This window comes from Amphiura filiformis, chromosome 5 (genome assembly GCF_039555335.1).
Source record: "Amphiura filiformis chromosome 5, Afil_fr2py, whole genome shotgun sequence".
Classification (NCBI taxonomy): domain Eukaryota; kingdom Metazoa; phylum Echinodermata; class Ophiuroidea; order Amphilepidida; family Amphiuridae; genus Amphiura; species Amphiura filiformis.
The window spans coordinates 12,813,956-12,838,012 of record NC_092632.1 but is presented as its reverse complement, the minus strand read 5'-3'; the positions used below and the strand labels follow the sequence as shown (position 1 = coordinate 12,838,012).

The following is a 24,057-nucleotide window of genomic DNA, read 5'->3' as shown; positions in this document are numbered from 1 at the left end:
TGTAAGAATAGGTTAGACATAATTTGGAGGTCATAGTATTTACAGTACACATAAATATAATAAGATCTACACTTAATAAGGATAAGGTTGAATAAAACTGAAATGTTAATAACAATCGAAAGACAATTATGCACCAGTTGCTGTGTACGAGCTGGCATCAATCAATTCTGATTTCCTGCTTGATCACAATGTGCATGATAATTTCGTTTGCAAAAAAGTATATTACAAATTTAATAATTGTTTAACATTATGGCAGTTGATTTACAAATGAAATAATCGAACAAATAATGTGATTTATAAGCCAAAGATTACTCGGCAGTAAAACACATTAGACGGTGGAAGAATAACATTTTTTTTTAAAGCAATTCTTTCTTTTGTACATGAAATGACACCCCCACCCCTCACCTTACGGCAAAATGGCTCATTTTTTTGTTCTTTTCAGCCATTTTTGGACAATTCAGACCGATTGTGCCCCAAAACCCGAATTGACGCGAATGTGAAATGATATGCAAGTATTCTTCTAAATATCATTTTTGCAGTACTACCTTGGTACATGGTGCACAAGTATTGGGCCAAAAACAATTGTTTGGTTGTTCTCGACAACCCTGTTGAAGACAGGGTTAGTCGTAATATGAATGTCTCCTGTGCGTTATCTTGAATATTATGAGACGAATTTATTACGTTTATTATTACTAGTTAACGTACAGACAACCTCTATCACTATGTATAGAATGTAAAAACGCCTTAATCTTTGGTATAAGCATCACTATTTAATTCCATATAAAATATTCATCGCTAATTCTATCATACTTTGTGCATGGGCACGGTGGCGCAGCAGTACGGGCTCCACCTCGCAATCGGAGGGTTGCGAGTTCGAGCCCCGGCGGTGCCATCGTGTGTTTTGCACTTGGGTAGAGCGCTTTACATCACTTGCCTCTCTCTACCCAGGGGTGAAATGGTGAGCTGTTAGGAATATTGTCCATGGAGCGCCGCCCAAAGGTATGAGCATGCCTTGGGCATTATATGTCAGCTGACATATTCTAACGACAGCGGAATAAATGTAAAGCGCTTTGATATATGTGAAAGGCGCTGTTTTTTTAAATATAAATTGTTGTTGTTTTTAGAATTAAAAACATAAGAAAAATAAAATTCGATAAAATCATAAATAATAATTTTCGTTCGGTGAATTCTCTACTTCCTATTTCAAAGATCTAAATCAACATAAAAAATGTATTTAAAATCATCTGCAAGATTATTTTTCACATGTAAAAAATTAAAAAAAATGTAAGGTTAGGCCTATACTAAAATCCATGGTATCATGTACTGTTGGTGAACAAATTGTGCCTTATTCTATGATAAAGATTCCTCAGAATCTGTTTGTGGAATCAGTAGATTTCCTATTCACATCATGATATTAATGTTTTCTATTATGACTCTTTGGCACCATAATATTTCAATATTCTGTTAAAAGCTTTTCATATTAACTATTATTTTATAAGCAGTGTTTTTCAGCTGCTTGTCTATGAAGGGCTTCAAATTCAGCACGCGGTCAGTCCATTCTCACTTGATATCTCACCAGATGAGTTTGTGACCCGGTTTGTGATAATCAATTTTGATTCACGCAATTGAACCATTGGAATCGATGCCTATTACTTTCGTTTAGTTTGTACTGCCCTTATAACTTGCTTCATGCAGATTAGGTTAAATAATGAGTCACAACAGGGTTATGGTCAAATTTTCCAAGGCGTGAAAATTGGCAAACTTGCAAACTCATCTCACTGACCAGCTACCGGGACAAGTGCGGCTTCGATATTTTGCAATTGTAATATAAACAGGATCTTTGTATAACCAGTCCATCTGTATATTGTACATTAATAAATAATAAATTTCAAGTTTAAAACTTTTGATCCAAACACAAAGTTATTCCTACCTCTCAGATTTTTAAGATGATTACTCCATCAGGTGATTACCCCATTTGTCATAGCGTGACTGAGACTGCGATGATCATCACCACAGTCTCGCTGATGAAAGATGGAGTAACTAACAAGGAGTTACAAATTACAAAAATTGTTGTCATGCAATACGACTGATTTGAACCGAGATCATGTATTATATCATTACTCCAGATAATGTACTTATACCATTTCTAGTTTTACCATTGGATACAGTTCTCTTCAACATTCCACCGCAGAGAGATAAACATCTACCAAAAAGAAATAATGGCCATTGTTATTAAACGGTTAACTGTATGTCAAATATGGAATATGCAGTCCTAAGCAGAATTTATTTATGCGCATTATGACACCTCATTTGTTGCAATACAGTATAACCATTATTTAAAGGGGGTATAATTACTTTTTGGTACATGTTTAAATATGAGATATGTGGGAGGGAGACGGACATACAAGACAGCAGGGCGTACCGGGGCCACCGAGGCAAGGGGGGAATTTCCAAATTGTCCTGCTGATCCATAACTAAAATATGATTTTACTAGGCACGCGCAATTTTTGCTTGCAATTTTAACGCTAAAAATTGTCAAAATTAGGGACACTTGTGGCCTAAACCCAGGCCAAAGTAAGATGCCCATTACAAATTTGGTTAATATTGTCCCGGTATCAAGTCAGTGTGTAACTTGCCCCCTCCCCGTACGCCTCTGAAAGACAGGCAAAGAGGTATAAAGACTGAAAGGTATGGGTAAAAAGATTAGCACACAAATTCCAAAACCACAAGAAGAATGATATAGTTCTACAGGTACATTTCTGATAATTCGATCACAAAATTGATCGGAAATACATTTAAAAAAGTCATAGTAATCTTTAATATACCTGTATTAAAATGTTCATGACGTGATGTAATATATAAAAGAAAGGTATAATAACATCGCAGTGTTTTTCAAACTGACGGATTTTTAGCAATTTGGCGAACTATAATGCAAGGAAATAAACCATCGCTGAAGCCCTACAAAAATAACTGGTTTCTTTCTCTCTCTTAATCTGTATTATGAACATGATGAATGCGAATTAAATCGGAAGGGTTAACGGTTGAAAATAACAACGATGCTTTTTAAGAGTAGGGGAGACCGGGGCAAGTCCGCCCTCGGGGCAAGTCCGCCCACCCCATGTTTCTGATCTCGTGAGTGCTGGAAAAGTACAATGATGGTATAATAAGCTGGCACACGTCATAACTAATTACCCAAGAAAACAAGACAGTCCGACACATTTCGCCAGAGTAATTATCGTCAAAAAACGTTTTTGAGTCAAGGAAGTTTACATTTTAAAAATTAGTAATATTGTAATAATCTCAAGACCTTGCAGAGAGGGCTTTGGTCCTTATATTCATTTGGAAGATGAACGTTTTGCCCAACATATTATGCAATTAAAAGATCGACATAGTGTGTTTAGTAGGCATAACACAAGGTAAAGAAAAAAAGTACCGTTGGGGCAAGTCCGCCCTGTATGTGAAGGGGCAAGTCCGCCCTATGTTTTCCCCAGGCGGACTCCCGGGGGGATTCGCCCCATCGGCGTATTATGCAAAATATTGATAATAATACCTTTAAGAAGGGTAAAACTACATGCAAGCATATTTTTTAAAGTTAAGTGGTATCAGTATTACTCATACCACCGTTTATGCTCTAAAACCATAAATGTCGAAGTTGTAAATAAAGGTTTGCTCATTTTGGACCCCTACATTTATTCGCTTACATTATACCTCTCCATTAAATTTAGTAGACTCTTTGGAAGAGAGTGAGTGCCTAATATACCCTTTACTAAACGTTTGCATTAAATTTATATAATTGTTTTGCAATATTATAACCTTTTCTTTTTATCAGGGCGAACTTACCCCACCATAGGGGCGGACTTGCCCCAGCACGGGGCAAGTCCGCCCTGTCATCGTGATTTTTATTTTCCCTTCTCCTGCCGTTACTGAAAGCTCAATGTTCTTACAAATGTGGTAGTATTTAGCTATAGTATACAGCTTAAAAATGTAAAAACTATAGCCTTCTAACATGAGAATTGCCCTCTCTAGGCGAGATTGAAGAAAATAGGGCGGACACGCCCCGGTCTCCCCTATACACCTATCCGACTTCGCCATTACTGCGGTGTCCCCGATGTAAAACTGCGGTGTCCCGAGGTCGGGGGTTCCATCCATTATTTATTGTGTGCTATACAGAATTGTACCCGGGAATTGTACACAACAGTGATATTCAATACACAATCATGAGTATTGAATTACGAATTAAATCTCCCGCTCTGGTACATCTGTGTTGCCGTCAATAGAGGGCCAAATACAGTAAACGCTTCTCGGATTGGTGTATAAAACGAATTGTAAACCACTACGAAACTACTTATACGTCAACAGGGCTTCGTCGATTTTTGTTATCGTTGGTCCAAGGTTTTTATAATCAATATTATATTGGACCAAATTAAACTCATTCGTCAGACTGCTAAAAATATAACCCGATTGGTCAGTTTGACAAACACGCAATTGAATACTGTGTTAGTAACTATATATAAAACTATTAATTAAACATTATTTATTATCAAAATGTTTCTTTTGCCATAGTAGTCTCCTCCCAGTGCCATATGCATCAGAGGGAAAGTCCATACTATACCCTAATATTCTTGGGTTTGCGTTTTCGTAGAAGTCCACCACGGATTGATTGCGATTCTTCATAGATGATCTATTGAGATCAGACACGGAAGCACTGTTATTTAGCGGATTTGCTCTAGCAAAGTCTACGGTATACTCATCTCCCCGGTCAGAGTTCAGGTCACCTTGAGATGACGCTACTTGCGCAGATACTGTGAAAGGTGTAGGTTGACTCATTCGTATAGGAGAACTAGGCGGACTACTCCATGTGGTCATATCAAGTATTTGAATTTGACCGCTTTCATTGTTGGAGTCTTTACTATTGTCGTTATTTGTTTCGTCCACTGTTTCTGCCATACCGGAATCAACATCTTCCTCTGCTGCTATTCCTCCTTTGTAATCTTTGTCAAATCCTTCCAGGTTCTGAAACAAACAAACAAACAAACAAACAAACAAACATGAAGTGCGCATGGTTAGATGTGGCGTCGTCTATACGAAAACACCTATAGTTTTCTTGAATGACAACTTACGAACAGAACCCTCGACGTAAAATGTATACAGGTGTTTCGTATTGCAACGTATATCTTGTATGTTCCTCACATTGGAACAAGTATACTTTCCCGATCGCTCTGTATCTATATATGTAGTTACAATATCGAATTCGTACAAAAGTTTGGAAAGGTAGGCCCCTATAGTCGACTAATTGATTTGAGTTTCAATTTAACAAAGATGAATTTTGAATTAATACTATCAACCAAACATATGCTCCTCTAAAATACTCATCTAAATTGCATTATACTTTTGGTAACAACATGTTACCATAAAATATTCATCTACATTAAATAATAACTGTCTTCTCCAAATGTGGGTGGTTTTAGTATAGACAGTCGTCATGGTTGTCAAGTTACTTCAAGACTGTCATATGTCTTGTTGCAATCTTCTGTACTATGCTTCTTTGATCAAGCTAATACTTTTTATGTACGAATTGCCCTACCAACATTGATCACTCCATGTAGTGAAAATTCACTCTTTTGCAAGAGAGTGAGTTGCACTCATTGTTCACTCTTTCCAGAGTGAATTTCAGTCAATTGTTGACTTTGTCATTTCATTCCATTAGAGTGATCACTGTTATGCAAATGGAGGTGACATGATCTCTTTTTCACTCTTTTAAATTTAGAGAGTACGGAACAGCCTTTTTTAGAAACCGTTCGTCATCTTACCACGTCAATAGGGTTGAAATCGTCGTCTTTGCCAAAAGCTGCCAGAGGGTTGTGAGTTACTGTGCCTTGATCAGGTTTGGATTGCTTCCATAGCTCACGGTCAAGATCTTCATATGTGTCCGAAAATCCTTTATTTGTACTTCCCCTGCAAAGAAACAACAAATACCAGATAAAATACCACATTCCTTGCGTCGTACTGACATGTGCTCCTTGTACTGCACCTTGCCAATTCAAGAAACTGTACCTCGCGGAACTGGATCTGGGTCGCCAGTCGCATGAATACTGAAGAAGAGCAACAATAGGTTTTACCTTTCGTCAAATGTTTGACAATAATGGACAACTTGAAACAAAGAACGCGGTGTATACGAAGGCAATCCTGCGGTATCAGAATTATCAAATTGTAATGTGATTCAAAGTGAAAGTGAATGTAATAGTTGTAACATTACACAATATATTTTGCATATATCCGCATTAGAGCGCAATTAATGATTTCAGGATGTGTTCTGTACCCGTCCGTGTAGTAATCTCTAACTTCATATACCGATGCATTACAATTCATATCATAGTAACATTACATTTGATATTCTTTCTTAGGACATGAAAAATTCGGTTGCTGTGTAATATTAATGCGAGGGGTCTATTCCATTGACATTATAATTGTATTCAATAACACATTTCAAAACAAAACAATGCATACTTAAAACAATACATATTAAAACAAAACAAATACCAATTCTATAAGTTAACTCTACGAAGCAACGCAGCAGTTGAAAACTATAAAAAAAGGCATAACTGAAGAGGTATTTAATTAGCTATAAAAAAGGCAATTGTAAACATTAGTACTCAATAGAAAGACATTGCTTGCGATATGAAGTCGTTCATAATATGGTCACTGGTATTGATGCAGTACCAGTAAATTCAAACCAATACATTTTTACGCAATTTTAAATAATTAGCGTACTTCAGAATACTGAAAATGTTTAGAGAAGCAAGAACGCATAAAGCAATATTATTATATTAAGAGCCCGCTGTTGATTCAAGTATAGGTATTTTAGTTAGCATCTATAAGCGGGATCTACAGGAACAGCAAAAATATATCCGGGGAAAATAAAGCATTTCTGAAGATGAAACTAAAACTAAAAGCTTTTATCCTGCGAATCCTGAAAGACATCCAAATACATCTTCGATATTCTAGAATGTACAGGAATAACAACCCATCCATCCTTTCTCTCTCAAGATCAAGCACCTGGTAAGTCAGTACTAAACTATTCAAAACTAAAAGACGCTCGTCCTGAGAATCGGATTTAATAATGGAAATCATAAAGATGCAATCTAAGTAAAAAGCAATTTCTATATACGTTGAAATACAAATTATAAACATGACAAATAGCATAGACAACATGTAACAAACTGCTGCATTATAGAAAAGCCAACTCATATATATCAACACATGTACTACGCAGATTTCTTTCACCGCAATATATACCAGCACTAGTATTGTTCCCGGGGTACTGTTAGCACTAGTTGAATACAATTTATAGTTTGTTACCTTGGTGGATCTGGTAGAGGCTGGTCAATAAATGATCCGGTTAAAATCAATTCTGACATAGGATCTGATTTTGTTGCCATTCTATATTACAAAAAATATGATATAATTAATATATGTAAAAGCAATATGCATGTATGCTTAAAATAATGTTTATTTTACACAGACAACCCGGAGAGGATAAAAATTACACAAGTTGTGAACTCCTGTCAAAAGTGATGCCCATTTTATAAACAATTTTCCATCTTTTCTGATTTTTTGTACATTTTTTGCATGATTTGGCACAATGTGATATAACATTAATGTTACCTATTCATGTGTATACCATGTATACGGTCAAGAGATCCGGTCACATCAGCCTTCGATGTCATATCAGTTGATTTTGATTGCACCCTAGAACACATAAATGGCAAGTTTAAAGACTAATTCACTAGAATATTTTTAGTGGTAAAGTTTACTAAGAGCGTAGAATGAACCACATGGTCAGGATGGCACTGCCTCTGTTCTGCCAATTTTGGAGTTGGACGCGTCTCGGCAGAACACCTCGGGTAACGTCTATTGTCGGCATTTTGTCACTGGAATTTTCAATGCTCACTTCGGCATGCCTCTTGCTCCAATGACTCAGCGTCACTTGTCAGAAGCAGATGATATGTTCCCTGTACATTTCATTATACTATGGTATACTCTATGTTGACGCTGTTAAAACTAATAAATTGTTATTGTTTATTATTCGAATGCGATTGGTTAGTTATAAGCAATCTGAAAACAAAAGACAAGCAAATTAATTTATTCTTTATAAGAACGTGAAATATTGAGAGCATCTGCACAAATCTAAGAATTTCGTATGTTTGCGCTGCACAGATGTGATTATCCAATGCTGACGTGGTTGAGGCTAAATAACAACAGGCAATATATTTTTTGCTTTGAAAATATTCATGCACAAAATGTTATACGGCCGAAGTCAAATCATCGCCATTCCTTTACTTATACACTGTACGTCAATACGTGAATATAAACTCCTCAACAAAAGTTTGGAAAGTTTTTTCAAGCATCTAGGCCTATATCTCAGATTATTTGTGATATGTTCATGTCGTGTTGCATATCAAATTATGGATAGCTCCTTTATTCTTCTTTACAATGACACCACATTTGAAACAATCACCATTTTCACGCCAGAGTACAAGTCTTGTGAATGTAGTGGGGTGGCAAACTGAATGTGCCAAATTGGCCATTATTCAGTGCAGCAAGCTACAATCCCATATTTTCACAATCTTGGACATAATGCAATCCTCCAAGATGGCAACGCTCTCCCCCACAAAGCCAGGGTAGTCAACGACTACCTACAGAATATGGGAGTAGAGAGAATGGACTGGTCTGCCATCAGCACAGACCTCATCCCGATTGATCACTTGTGAGACCAGCTTGGTCGTGTTGTAGGTGCGAGTAACCAATGCAACCACATTGAATTACCTGCGACGATTCCTGGTTGAAGAATGGAATGGCATTCTACAGCAACGTGTGACCAGGTTGGTGAGCAGCATGCATGGTAGGTGCCTGGCTGTTGTGGCTGTGTATGGTTTTCCACTCGCAATTGAGGTTAGTGACTAGTGTTGTTTGAGCACAGCATAATGGTCAATTTGGCACATTCTGTTTGAGACTCCACTACATTCACAAGACGTGTACCCAACCGTGAAAAACGTGATTGTTTCAAATGTGGTGTCATTGTAAAGGGAAATATTGTAGCTACCTATTGATATGAAACACGATATTAACATGTTACAAATAATCTGAGATACAGATGTTTGAAAAAACTTTCCAAACTTTTGTTGAGGAGTTTATATATAGGCCTATATAATGTAGTACAGAAACATATTACCATATAGCAGTACAGGATCAAAGAAGTTCACTACCAGATTTCTATTGCTGCCGACCTCGGGAGGTATATTGTTGCCCAGATACTTTGTGGGTACTCTATACTCTAAATTTCAAGGATTTAAAATAAATCCTAAAGGATTGTGATAGAGACCAATGAAGTATTAGACACCGTATCTAATGGTGCGTGTGTGCTATTTGCGCATAGAAGATATTTAATGAACTAATGCAAAAATGTTTTACTGTTAATTTTGCCTGTTAACCCATAATTGCATAGGCTTATTCTACAAGAAAATTAGAACTCTATAATATATACCTAATAACAATCAAGTACAGCCTACAATGGACCACCTGTACAAAAATTAGCCGTTATATAGGTGCGCTTATAGCAGCCGCAACTAGAACTAACATTCTGTCTATATCTCAGAGATTGAAAACTACCTCCTTTGTGGCCTTGGCGATCTTGCCATTCTAACAGAACCTGAACGCTTCAGAAGTGTGCGTAGTTTTGGATCTTCCATTAGCTTCTTCCGTAATTCCTTCCTACAAATAACGAAATTATTATGAGTACACAAACGGGGAACATTAAAAATTGGCTATGAGTTTTTGATTATTAAAATTATTAAAAATAAAGGTCTTTATTCCAACGTTACTGACAATACAATCAGGGATAAATATACATTAAAACATTAATTATGTAATCGAAATAATTATTTTTCATTGTAACAAAACGTAAATTTGTTCTGCAAACTACATTTACCTCCGAAGTTGGTCAAGTGATCGCACTGAATGATGTGTGTAAGTTAATACTGAAGGCCTTTTCTTCTCCCTATATTATAAAAATTGCGAGGAAAATAGCATTACGTTTGAGCAACTGTTTCCACTTCATGTTAATATCCAATTAGTTTCCTGTTCCATACCATACCATAAAAATCGTTTATAAGCACATGTCCCTATTAACGAGTTGATCGGACAAGAACGAATTTTTACGGTAGTTTGCTAAACGTTTTTTCTTTTAATTTACAAATATCTGTAACACAGATTAAATTAAAAGAAACAAAAATGAAAAAGTTTAACAATTTCCCTCGTTCTTGTCCGAGCAACTCGTTAATAGGCACATATGCTTATTAACGAATTTTTACGGTACTTCCATAACTCATTATTAAAACTTCAATAATGACCCAAATTAATTTTGATACAAAACAAATCTTGAATAAATGGCATTCAGCTACAATTATTCGCAAACCTAGAATCTACACTACAAAAAATCTACACTCTACTCAAAACCATGCATCTTTTAGGCTACTCTTTGGTTTTTGTACATGCTAAATGCCTATAAGCCAATTATGAAAAACTAATGCAAACTATGTTATGCATATGTTCTGTACCTATAAGTTTATGATTATAACCTTTGAAACATATAACAAACATATATAGGCCTACACACGTATCTACAATGATTAACAAGATTGTATAAAATGACATCTGAAGCCAATCAAAATGTAAACAAAAGTATATGCTCTATACGTTTTGTTTTATAAAACAACATCAACAAGGAAAGTCATTCCCAAATGGAAGGTTTCAAACACGCACAGTTGACCATAGATTTTAAATCTATGAGTTGACACATATGAAACATTGCATTAAATGCATTATATTATATCCATATGACACAGAAGTTCAAGTAAGACAAAGACAATAAGTTAAAATACATTAGCTGCTGAAACTACTTTTGGTCTAAGTGCCCCATTCTGAATCCAATGGTTAATTTCGCCTATGTTATTATTACAGCTGGAATTATGAAACAACTGACATTAAACAACATTGAGTTTTTGTGGTTTTCTCATACTGACAAACACCAGATATCTATAAACCGTCCATTTCTATTATTATGCCAACTATATATGGCGCATTTGTCGATTTTTAACAGTACAAAGCCGTTTTTACCATGTAGTAATCTGTTTCCCAGTCTGTAATAAACTTGTTCAAGGCCTTCTAAGATTTCCTCCCTACTCAGAACTATTTTTGGGCTCGCGAAGTCAGTGAGGGCCACAGATTACGACTATTAATGACCGTGCGTATGCTGAAAAATCGAACTTGGGCTTAGCTTACGAACCGCCAATATCGCCCTATACGGGCTCGCAGGCTCAACCCGAGTTCGATATTCAACTTACGCATGATTATAAGAATCCGCAGTCTGTGGCCCTCATTATCATGGACTTGGCGAGCCCAAAAGTAGTGATAGGATTCAAGTGCTGGTCATGAGGGAGGAAACTTAGAAGGCCTTGAACAAGGCTAAGTCTGTAACAGAGACTAATGGGGACTGTTTATGGTAATATGGTGTTGGACGGTATGCGTAAATCACTGCGATTGTGCTGAAAGTACCTCCTTGGTTGGTTAAGTGAACCTGGCAATGACGTTGATTTGGTCATTGAAAAATTTGACCTGGACATCTGGGTATAAGCAGCTCTTAACTGCCTTTCATTTAGACTCGACCTAGAATAATCAGAATACTGCATATCATCTTTTATATATTTTATAAATCAACCACTCTATGGTAATTATGGTTATGGAGGTTTTCGTGGGTTAACCAACTTTAAAGCCTTGATCTCGAAAAACACAATTAAGGTATTACCTAAATGCCAATTGCAATCATCGGGCACTATTATAGTGAGCGCCCGATAGTTACACTTGGCATTGCTTTCATTTTGATTTGAACAGCCTTCATAATAAATGTACTTCTCTCCCATTTATTTGCCTAAATGTCACTTGCGCTTTTAAACTTATTTACTTTTCCTGCTATTCTGCAATGTTCTATACTTCTTTCCCAATATTTATCAATATATTAAAAAAAACACATCCATGAGTTGTTGTTGTGTGATATTATGTTTCAGTTACTGTTTACTGGTACATTTTGTCACTTTTATCCCTTGATAAGAAAAAACAAACAAATAAAAATACACACGCTGTATACGATGTTTGGTCCTACACGAATGTAGGAATTCGTTATACTCATTTACTTCACAAAAGTTCAGTACGTTTCGGTATAAAGCACTGCTGGCTTCCAGCTTCAGACAGTAATACTTTTGCGCCCGAATGACGTTATATGTCTACAATTTGATTTTTAAACCTGTTCACCTTTATAATATCGTATATAAAATTACCTGTGAAGTTTGTCAAATGATCCATATGGAAAATGCTCTGGAAATCCGGGTCTATGACCGTTCGATGCACTGGACACACTATAAATGGCGCACAGAATGAAAGCATAACATACGTTGGTTACTTTACTGCCTTCAACAAATTCGATTAAATGTTAAGCATTCCAGCATCCATCACCTGCTATACACATCCACAAAGTACCACAACCATGGTAAACCATAGATCCATGAATGATACAACTAAAAATGAATTGTCTCCCGAAATTGATATTTTTTGGGAGGTTAGATATGGACCCGGGGATATGGATTACGTAATACAGCCACATCAAAATGTTGGATTATTTGAACATAACAATTTACAACAGATACGTCGTTGTAACATATCACAATAAGAGTGACCATGCCCATGAAGTTGAACTAACTACAAAACTCTGGTTTACAAGACCTGTGCCATAAGAGAGCTTCTGCCAGCCCAGGAGAGTGCCAAATCAGTGCCAACATTGAGTATAAGTAAACCCTCTTATGACAAATAGCTGCATTGTGGGCTTACTGGGTTAATCTCATTATCTCCCCACGTGCTCAGTTACGCTGGTTTAGGAAATCAAAATGGTCAGCCAAATTCTGTACATTATTCAGTACATGCGTAAGTAGGCCCCTATCCTTTACTGTGGGAGCTAAATTTCCGGTTGCTGTAATTTCAAATGGAACCGGTCAATAATTTAAAGCTTTATCGAAATCCAAGAGTATGACCAAATTAGTAGTTTTAATATGGCGATCAAAAATATTGATAGAAATATGATTTCTTGATAGTTTCCCTTATTAAAGTACATACTATGTATACAGCCAAGGTCAAGAGTCTGTCTATATGTGGCGTTGTTCAGTATGACTGCGAAGGCATACTAAAAATTCGGCACTATAGCGGTTATTCAACTTGTTAGCTCTTGTTCATAAGTAAATATTTATTAAATGCGTTAATTTTCCTATTGCTATAAAGCGTTAATAATGTTATCCTCTAATATTCTGTGCTGTAACATATACCTGTTATAGGCCTATATAGAAGCTTATAGAAATGCCTGAATAATACGACTACGAGGTGTAAAAGTTACTTTCCCAAACGAAGTAACTGGAATTTCGAGAACAGTTGGTCGTCACCTTATATGTATTCCCCAGCCAAAAGTGTTCTCACCTTTCATAGATCATGACTGAATGCTTAATTTCAAGGTAGTACCCACGTTCCCTATAGCACAAAATGAATAGTCCGACTCATTTGACTTAAGAAGAACAATGAATGACCATGACGCACAATTATCTAGAACTATTTTTTGATAGCTGACTGACTAACTTTAATTGTTTTGCTCAATGACCCACGGTTGTTGCCAAATACTAGTCTACTGCTGCTCTATATAACTAAATGTGACCATCGGGCACATTGCTCACATCTGAGGCCATAAAATATATATATATAAAGTTTGATGATTATAAATGGGTCTAAGCATTCTATCAACAACATTAAACCAAAAGCAAAAGCATTTAAGCAAAGCAAAAGCATTTAAGCAAATCAAAAGCAATAATAATACTGTAGAGATACCTCCTCTTTAAACTAGGAAAAACCGGTTCAGGTCCTTTTTTCTTAACGGATCCATTGGATATGCTATCACTGAAACTTCTATAAATAAAGAAATTGGATCCCAAAGTTGTGTTAGTAGGTATGGAATACATGCCACGGTTAAATTCTTATGTTTTCCAAAGCAATTCAATATATAGGTCTGTATTGGTATGATAGATTTATGGATCCACCATCTTTCTATTTATCATTGTCTCCAATTAAAATTAACAGATATTCTCATTTGAAAAATCGTAAAAATCATCAAAATTATTTTTTGCACCTTTGTTAGTGTCATAGATGTGCTAACATAGCCTGCTAGTGCATGGTTAAGCCAAAAGCTGTGTATTCAAGATAAAATGGGACATTTTACGTGAAAATGAGCTACACGTATTTGACTTTGTCAATACTGCTATTTGCCTCATTATTTTGCAAAATTATTAATTTCAAAAATTCCTAATTGCATTGCCAACGAAATTCGTTCTATGATTATTTATGCTCATAACGGACATAACCCTACTAAACGAAGTGTTATATTTTTATATTAAAATACTTTTCAACAATTGTTTTACCTTCGTAGGTTGTCGAGTGATCCACGAACAAATTGATGGGTCATCAATGAAGATCTGTCTTTGACCCTATCCAGTAATGATAAACATGATCAGCAATAGTAGAACAAAATACACGTTGATGTTCGATGTAAGCAAGTGTATTCTCTGGCCTATGGTAATGTAATGCTTGATATGCTTTTAGCGTGATTGGCTCTGTTTTACCAATGACTATAGCATCTAGCAACGAGTGTCTCTGTACATTTGGTTACATCGAACAACTACTGTCAACATGGCGCTTAAATGTATAATTATAAAACATATTTACGATAGCTATACAACTATTTCAAGTTGATCTATTAACTATTCCCGTCTATGTCACTTTACGTACTACTGCATTTTCAACAACTATTAATTTCCTCAAATAAAACCAAACACACTATCTATATCCATGGCATACACCTATACTAAGTTAAGGCGCAGCAATGACAATACTATTAAAACATATGAAATAAAACATTGAAATATTCGTGTGTTTCTGGCGTTAAGACAAACATGCTGATAACTTGAAAGACGTTTTGAGTTTGTTAATAACTTAAAGTGATATAAAACACCCCACAACTACTCAGCAATGCACATTACATCAAAATAGCAATCATTTACAAAGATGCAAAACAATAAATTCAAAACAATCGTTAGAACACTTTGATAAAACATTTTGCAGTAATATCTGAGCGTACTGAGAAAAACAACAACAACAGGAACAACAACAACAACAACAACAGCAGCAGCAGCAGCAGCAGCAAAACAACAACAAATAATAAATGACAGCAAACTTTCATCAATAGGCCTAAGAACATAACATGATTTAAAACTTGAAACGAAAATAGGTTTAATAAACAAAATAAAAGGTTTGTTAATATTGACGAGCAAGCAATGGTTATGTCCCCCTAATGAGTAATAAGCATATCATTATTTACACCAACACCTGCAATTGAAAACAAAACCCATGTTTCCCATGCAGCCAAATTAATGATGTGATACATGCTAGTGATGCGTGATGGAATGCTAGTGCTACCTCGGCAAGTCCAATGATCCCGAATGCCTCCGTGACTTGTGACTTTTTTTCGTAGACTTAGCCGTAGGAGTCAGCGGTTTATTCCTAAAATGTAAAGATAGTTCTTACTTTGATCAATATTTAAATACTTGCTTAGTAATGTTTTATCTTAAAGCGCACAAACTTAGACTCAAACAAATGTATACCTACATTTTGCTACCAACCAACCACCTGCCGGCCCCACTCAACCATAATGAACACAAAATACACATCCACACCCCACCACCACCATCACACCCCATCCCGGGCACACACCAACCCTCACACCAACCTACCCATGAAAACATGCAGCAGTAATACATTTACACACACAAGCCATTAACATTTGAAAGAAATCACTGATATATAGAGTGACGTTGATTTGTAGAGATACAATTTCGATACAAGAGTAGTTTTTCCATGACACGGATGCACTCGCAAAACGTCTATTTTATACACATGATAAGCGTTCACCAAATTAGTTTATGCATCTTCGCAAAAGTAGGTAGGTATGACCTACACCCCACACATTTTAAGTCCGCATACTACACCCCCCCCCACCCCCTTAATCACACCCATGCATGTATTTTAAATCAAAATTTCCTTACAATGTTATTCAATATAAATTAAATATAGTAAATGTGTAAAAAAAACCCACAAAACTCACCATCCATTATTGGGTAGGAATACTCTGTCTGAATGGAAACTATTTCGCAGTGATGTAGATCTTATAATGGATCCTCTTCGTGATAATGATCCAGCCAATGATCCTGCTCTTGATCCTCTCCTAGATCCCGCCCTGGATCCGGCTCGAGAAGTTGCTCTACTACTATGGTAGATTTCTTCATCTGCATTTAAGTTAGGATCCCTGGTAGAGAAACAAATATTTTAAAACAAATAATAAATTTAGATTTGAATTCAAACTTTGTTAGGAATAAAATGCACAATAAGGTCAAAGGGACAGCGTCAAACCACGGATCACAAAAATAAAGTAGGCTACATTGCAACTTGTCCGGTATTCATATATCCCCTCCTTCCTTCCCCCAGTCATGCCAGTCGGTACAGCCTCTATACTTAGACTGTGAATGCAGAACCAGGTGCACAGATGCAAAATAAACTATAGTATTTGTACGATTTTGGATGTTAGAATAAACTATTTGTACGTTGTGTCATCATGATTATGATTTTTATCACATTTTGCAAAAATGACCCGATTGTCTGTAAATTCTCATGTTAAATCTATGTTTTTGCGATGGCTATGAAAAAATAACAAACAAACAATAAAAAGGACGAGTTTAATAACTTACCCCTTTTTATAATAATACAGCACAAATAACACGAATAGAATTAAAACCAATAAAAATAAAGCACCAATGGCAGCGGCTACGCCAATAATCAAAGTTGTATCATCACTATTATCCGAAGCATTCGGGTTTTCTGCATTGAAGAAAGAAAGAAATCAGCTGTTAAAGAGAATACTTATTTCGTAACGCTTGTGGGTGGATGTGGGGTAAGGGGTTGGGGTGAGTTGGGGTGTGTGTGGGGTTTGTAGGGGTGGGTGGTGTGTGTGATCAATGTGTGATAAGTTGCCTGTTATTTACTTTTATAATTATAACGATCATTCTGGGTTTTTTTGTCAAATATTTGATGTTTCTTTTCCTATGTAAACTTACCATTTCCAGATGGACCTGTTGGAATGACACCATCACCCGTCCCGGACATGATTTATCTGATGACACTTGTCCGCACCAACCAACCAATTAACGATATTACAATGTTATCTTATCTGCAAAATATACAACAATAAACAAATCCTTGAAAATAATTCATCAGGATTTTTATTTATTTTTTATTCAATAATATAAAATCCAAACTTACAATTGTTTTTATAACAATAACCTTCAGTGGTCTAATGGTCTTGAGCTTGACTGCATAATGCGTTTCACTACGTTCACTCACATATATTTTCCATAATTTCACAAATTTGGCTTCAGTGTCTGGTAAAATTTTCAGGATACTTATATGGAACAGGTATGATTTACTGTTTGAAATATGTTTTCTCTTTGGTCATAAACTGGCCATATATGTCACTTTGGTCCGTATGCACAAAAGAGTTAGACCGAGTCTAAAGTTAGACCTGGTTTAAGTGGAATTCGATTATATCAGGAATGGTGCTTTACTCTTATTTCCTTCCTAGCTAGCAAATTCTAAAGATTTAAATGCAAAGATCAAAAATAATACAAAATAACTTAAGCAATTGTAAAGGAAAATGTCCTTTGTCCTGGGACTAAATTCCACTTAAACCAGGTCTAACTTTTAGACCCAGTCTAACTCTTTTGTGCATACGGACCCAAAGGTCTAAATTGGACTTTTTTTGTCAATTTAGGCAAATTGTTGGTATTTTGCCGTTTGAAACTTGAAGCTTTTTGTAAAAGAAAACTTTCGGGGAAGATATAAATTGTATCTTATCTCATCTTACGACCTGGAACCCGTTTTTGTCTTTTAGTTTGCAAAAGTTATGGTCAGTTAATTACATATTGTTTTTACAAAACCAATATATTGTGGTGAATAGATGGTAATAACTGAGCTGGTGAGTTATTATACCATCTATTCACCACAATATATTGGTTTTGTAAAAACAATCTGTAATTATTTGAACAATAACAAACCTGATGAATCTCTACAGTTGTGGTCAGTGCTAACCGTTTTCTTTGTAGCTATAATGTAGTTTGTCTGTTTTTGGCGAACCAACCCTTTGGACATACAGGGTGATTCAAAAAGAAGTAAACTCATGTTTGTGGCGCTTTTGTGCCAAATTTTGAAGGACTCAGCTGTAAATTAGTGTTTAAAGAGGGAAATAAATATGAAATAAATCAAACTAGTCCTGCCATGCACATATCATACAAATGCACAGAATTAAAAAAAATATTTCAATATCATTGAAAACTCTACTTGCAATTCAAGGACACAATTTTAATACATAATACAGGCAAATATCTTTTTATTACAACTTTTTAATGATCTAGTTCGAGGCAGAATGAATAGCACGTCTGTCAAACTTTTTATATGCAAACCCGACCGGGCATGCAATCCGACTTTTATCCTATATGCAGTTGTTGTGAATAAATGTGTAGGCCTACTGACGTTATGACACATAGGAGTAAAATCAAACGCTTGACTTACATGTAGTTGACACCCCAGGTTTGACATTAAAATAAAGAATGGCACGATATAGTAATGGGAATTAAAACTAATGGGAATATAAAAATGAAATGCTATGATAACATAACTTAGCCTATAGTAGTTGGAGCTTATACATTGTTTATTTTGTATATGCTTGAATTGGATGTAGGATAAAGGTCTGTAATGTTTGGTCTATTCGAATGTAAACATTACTTATGTACAGACTAAAAGCACCCATTTATGACCCGTGCTCTGGTCAGTCATAAAGAACTTGTTGCATGTAAAGGCCTATATTTTAACTTAAGGCAACCTAATAGTCTATCTGAAGTGGCTCGGTACTATTTTGATGCATGTATGTAAACCTACTCTAACGCGATTGTGTTCTGTTACGTAACAAAAGTAGAAATCTAAAAAATCTGTACATTTCCAATGATATTTCAAATATCTATTTGACCTTGTATAAAATATATATTTGCGTTATCATAGCTATGACTGAATAATGGTTTAAGAGATTTTTGACGTTCATGGGTGTGGTTCCATTATTATAGGTCGTTCAGATTAATGTTGAGTAACATTACAAACATTTACCCATGGTAATACCAACGGTGATGACATACATTCTGAAGTTTCCTCTTATCACCATGGTTACACAACAGAAATGATGGAATAAACCATGGACTGTAGAAATTTTCTACAGTCCATGATTAAACCTCCTTGTAAACCGAATAATATTGTAATTATATATAGGCCTACATCTTACCCAAATTTCATTATATACTGCGTCAATAAAGTATCCTTACACTTGGAAAAATAATCAAAATTTCAAAACTGAACAATATCGGGGTAAATTTGTTTTTAAATAGATGCACTATCTAATCCTGCACATTATGACACCACATTGAATCCAATGTGACCTCAAGAAGTATAAGCAATTAAATAGACGAAGGTCCAGTTTTAAAAGTGACAAACTGGCCTATATACAACTTGGCGCAAAAAGATTCCAACAAGCGAAACAAAGAGACAACACGGTTTCTTAATTGAAGCGTTATTTAAAGCAGTTTTTATTTCAGTTTTTGCTTCTCTGTACTTTTTATAACTTTCACTTTATTTGTTAGTTCTTTTGTTTCAGTTTTCTTTCGTTCCTTTTGTTTTAAATTAAGGGATCTGGAATGAGCGTTTTGAGCGTTTCGAAAGTATTTTTGTGGGACATGAAAGCACATCAGACATATCGAATTGCATTCTGAATACGAAGAATGTCTTTCTGATATCAAATAATTTTCATTTTTGAAATTCACGATATAATACAAATTTTATGACAAATTATTAAAATTTGATATTTTTCACATTTTGATATATAACAGTCCTCGAAGTAAATTTCATAAATCTAATGATATATTCTTAAAGTGTATGTAGCTGGGAGGAAAAGCCGACGATCAATTGAAAATTTTGACCTTTCATATTGAAGATATGGATTTTTTTCCCCAAAAGACCTATTTTTTTTTAGTGTTTTGGGAAAAAAATCCATATCTTCAATACGAAAGGTCAAAATTTTCAATTGCTCATCGGCTTTTCATCCCACCTACATAAAGTATAAATCATCAGATTTATAAAGTTTACTGCGAGTACTGTTAAATATCAAAAATATCAATTTTTAATCATTTGCCATAAAATGTGTATTACATTGCGAATTTCAAAAAAATCAAAATTATTTGATATCAGAAGGACATTCTAATGTCCCACAATAAAATACTGTCCAAACGTTCATTATTATCATGTGCAATATTATGAACAATTTTAATGCAAATGTGTTCTCATCAATTTGTGGTACTTGTTTCAAATTTATGGAGTAATGGTCTAAGTGTGGGTGTGGGGGTGTGTGATCGGGTGAGTTTGGTGGGTGTGCGTTTAGTGTCGCGGGTGTATGTGGATTGGGGTGTTGGTGGGTGTGGGGGGGTGTAAAGGTTGTGTTTTGGGTGTGTGTGAAGATGAGCGTTGTGAATGTGTTAGGAGTCTGAGTCGTAGTAGTGGGGAGAGTTTACTGTTCGAAGCGTGAGTACACGAGTGTTGATAAAATGCTCTATTTTATGTCAATTTTAATGAATAATGTGTTAATAATATGTTTATTATATTTTGTAAATATGTGGCAATTCAGTTTTTACTGCGAGTGAATATTAATAAACCATTTATCTATCATCTATCTATCTATCTAATGTGTTACAATCTTACATCTGTCCTGTCTGTTATAAAAGTACCTCTCAGTGACTATATATTGATTGACAATATTGAAGTAACAAAATCAATGTTAATGGCAGCCTTAATGGTTTGTTAATACAGGGCATGCATGTATTAAGAAACAATAGCAGAAAATATGTCAATCTTCACGCGTTTATAAAAGATTTAAACAAGGAAAACTAACAAGATTGATACAAAGTGCCATGCATTAGGCGATTAGAATAGAGAAACAATGTGACGTTTTCTGTCCATCATTTCTTTATGCTAAGCAGTTTCGTTTGAACAATGCTTAGGCCTACAACATATTTCTAATGATATATTGGCCTATGTATATGAAAGAATAAGTTTGCATCAAATTATAACAATTAGAAGCAATGATTTATATTTTTGAATTCCCAAGATTAACTTTTTTGATTCTGGTTCATTTTATTATGTTAAAAACAATTAAATGGATTGGGTTACCAGAAAATATCAAGTCAATTACTTAGTGTAGTTAGAAAAAAAAGACCTTTTGTGTGTGTAAGGGGGAAAAGCTAAGTTTTTGTCCGCATTGTGTAAATTGACTGTCAATAATTAGTAATTTTAATGAGACTTTATACTTTGATTTGCTCTATACATGTGGGCTTAATAAGTGCATCAATTGTTTTCATTCGTTGTAATAATACCAGTATTAATATGTTTTTTTTCTATTTTAATTACAATTACAATGTGTCAGCTGGTGAATTTTCGGGCTTTCTCAAAATGGAGATAAAGTAACCAGCATAGATAGCCATAATAATACTGTGTCTTTTAATTCATGCATGACAATTGACTGAATATTTCGACGTACAAGTTATTGACTGCATGCATGCATAGAAAAGTATAACAATCCATACCTTGATCAGTAGCTGCATAGCACCTTTTAACTCGGTATCCAACTTGCTGACGGAGGTAATGTCACTTTGTCACTTGTTATTCCCCATTATTGTCCAAGAACGATTTTGATCAGTGAAATGTAATCAAAAGTCAAGTCGACGGTAAATCATATGCGTTAAACAAACTTGAAAGTGATTTCAATGTATGAGCATGAGGTGACGGGCAATGACGTGAAAAAAAAAAATAGGACAAATTATGTTATTGTCAATGGGCGTTGACTACAGCGAAACAGACTTTCAATGGATCCCACCGAATCTTTATTGAAACAACCTTGCTCTTTTGTTATGTATATTAGATTATTGTTGTTTGCTGGTTGCGTGTTGCCACATTTTTAAACATAGAGACTAGTGTTGCCTGTTTTAGCAATTAAATTAAAGAAAATTGAATATTTAATAGGCCAATGACGTAAGCAACTGAAATGGACATGAATGACTGAGAAGATTTTTCTTCTTTTATAAGTTTGAAATCTAAAAAAATGAACAGATGGATTTGTGAACTGATTGAAATGAAAGAAAGAAAAGAAAAAGAAAAAAAAGGAAGAAAGAAAGAAAGAAAGAAAGAAAGAAAGAAAGCAAGAAAGAAAGAAAGAAAGAAAGAAAGAAAGAAAGAAAGAAAGAAAGAAAGAAAGAAAGAAAGAAAGAAAGAAAGAAAGAAAGAAAGAAAGAAAGAAAGAAAGAAAGAAAGAAAGAAAGAAAGAAAGAAAGCCTAAAGAAAGAGACTAATTTTCAAAAAATTTCAAAATAAGTTAGAAATTCATTTGAACTTAATGGACACATGTGAATAAACTGAAAGATAGAAAGAAAGTAAAAAAAGAAACTGAAAAGAAAGACTGAGAAAGAAACTAAGAAAGAAACAATTAAACATAGAAGAACTTAGAAAGAAAGAAAGATACACGAAAGGAAGGAAGGCCAATGTAACAATGTAAAAGAAAGGAAGAATTATTTTGTGTCCAAGCATTTTCACCAATTATTTGATTAAAATGTACTTTGTGAGAGATATTTTTATAAAAAGTAGGGAGGCTATTGATGAACACAAATGGCCGTTTTGTTTTCTAAACTCTACCATAATTTAAAAAAAACCCAAGTAATTATAATATAATAAAGAACCGATCTGATCTCCAATTGAAAGCTATTGAAGTGATGAAGTCCAAAACAAAATGCGCCGATGACGCAAATATAATTTGCTATCTTACGTAGACGAACAAAATTTAACAGGTGTTTTACCAAAACACAACATGAACACTTGAACAGCGACACCGGAAACAATCAGTTGGTGTTTTTAATGCGGAAGTTGCTAATTGTCTGAGCATTTTATCCAGTGTTATCAACTTATCATCCAAAATAGACGTATCACTATGTCTGTGATATACTATTTGTAAAGAAAATACTATTTTGAAGTTAAGAAAATATATTTTGCTATGAAATTAAGTTTTTAGTAATAAACTTGATCGTCAGAAACTAGAAACAATATTTGCATCAATCGGCCTGACGGCCTCACACAGCTGATTTTTGATTGCAAGCTGGCTCGGCGAGTGCGGTGAATTCCTGGAAAAGAGGACAATTTGGACGTTTTCTTTAGTGAATGAGGTATTTTATCATGTCTTTTTAATTATTTTGAAGTAGTAATGAATCCATTAGTCGTAAATGTTAAGTATAGGTCGAGTAAAATGGAGCAAAATCATCATTTGTTTAGGGGAGTAGTACATGTACTATGTAGTATGCATTGTAAAAACAGATAAGCTTACAATAATTTGATAAAATACATTATATTATGTTGCTTGCGAAGTCTAGCCAAAAATTTGCTCACCGATAGCTTCAAATTTTAGGCTAGAGACTATTGCATTCAAAATCTAGTCGGATGCGCTGAAGCATGACACCGTGTAAAGCAATTATACCTGGTCTCCATGTACCCATACTGAGTGTATGGGTACATGGTATAACCATGCATTCAAACAGGCACGGATAGAGCTGTCAAAGAGTGTATGTTTCAAAACATGATAACTGCACCAGTTATAAAAATTCCCACTTTGAAAATGCACTCAAACTCAAAGTCCTTATTCCATATCTGAAAAATATGATCCCCAATTTGTAC

The 24,057-nt window shown here is 35.0% G+C and overlaps 1 protein-coding gene across 7 annotated transcripts; it reads right to left on the bottom strand.

Annotated features, from left to right (window-relative positions):
* On the bottom strand, positions 1 to 22,209 carry LOC140152648 (uncharacterized). Of its 7 annotated transcripts, XM_072175076.1 has the most exons (15): positions 21,927 to 22,209; positions 17,310 to 17,422; positions 16,944 to 17,073; positions 16,304 to 16,504; positions 15,619 to 15,702; positions 14,565 to 14,630; positions 13,978 to 14,055; positions 12,393 to 12,470; positions 11,614 to 11,724; positions 9,989 to 10,057; positions 9,670 to 9,771; positions 7,666 to 7,749; positions 7,360 to 7,440; positions 5,811 to 5,955; positions 1 to 5,013 (listed from the first exon to the last, which is right to left on the bottom strand). In XM_072175076.1, the coding sequence occupies exons 2-15, from the start codon at positions 17,356 to 17,358 to the stop codon at positions 4,531 to 4,533; spliced, it is 1,761 nt and encodes a 586-aa protein (XP_072031177.1). In that variant the 5' UTR covers positions 17,359 to 17,422; positions 21,927 to 22,209; the 3' UTR covers positions 1 to 4,530. The 7 variants fall into 7 exon arrangements, with proteins under 7 accessions (XP_072031177.1, XP_072031178.1, XP_072031179.1 ...); XM_072175077.1 differs by lacking the exon at positions 13,978 to 14,055 and having other exon boundaries at positions 21,927 to 22,208; XM_072175078.1 differs by lacking the exon at positions 15,619 to 15,702 and having other exon boundaries at positions 21,927 to 22,208.
* Between the last annotated feature and the right edge of the window lie 1,848 nt (positions 22,210 to 24,057).

Coding starts and splice junctions, on each gene's coding strand:
- LOC140152648 (XM_072175076.1), bottom strand. CDS start 17,358: ATGTCCGGGACGGGTGATGGTGTCATTCCAACAGGTCCATCTGGAAAT. Junction 14,631..15,618: donor GGATCATTGGACTTGCCGAG/GTAGCACTAGCA, acceptor ATTACTGGATAG/GGTCAAAGACAGATCTTCAT. Junction 10,058..11,613: donor TCACTTAACCAACCAAGGAG/GTACTTTCAGCA, acceptor TTTATAATATAG/GGAGAAGAAAAGGCCTTCAG.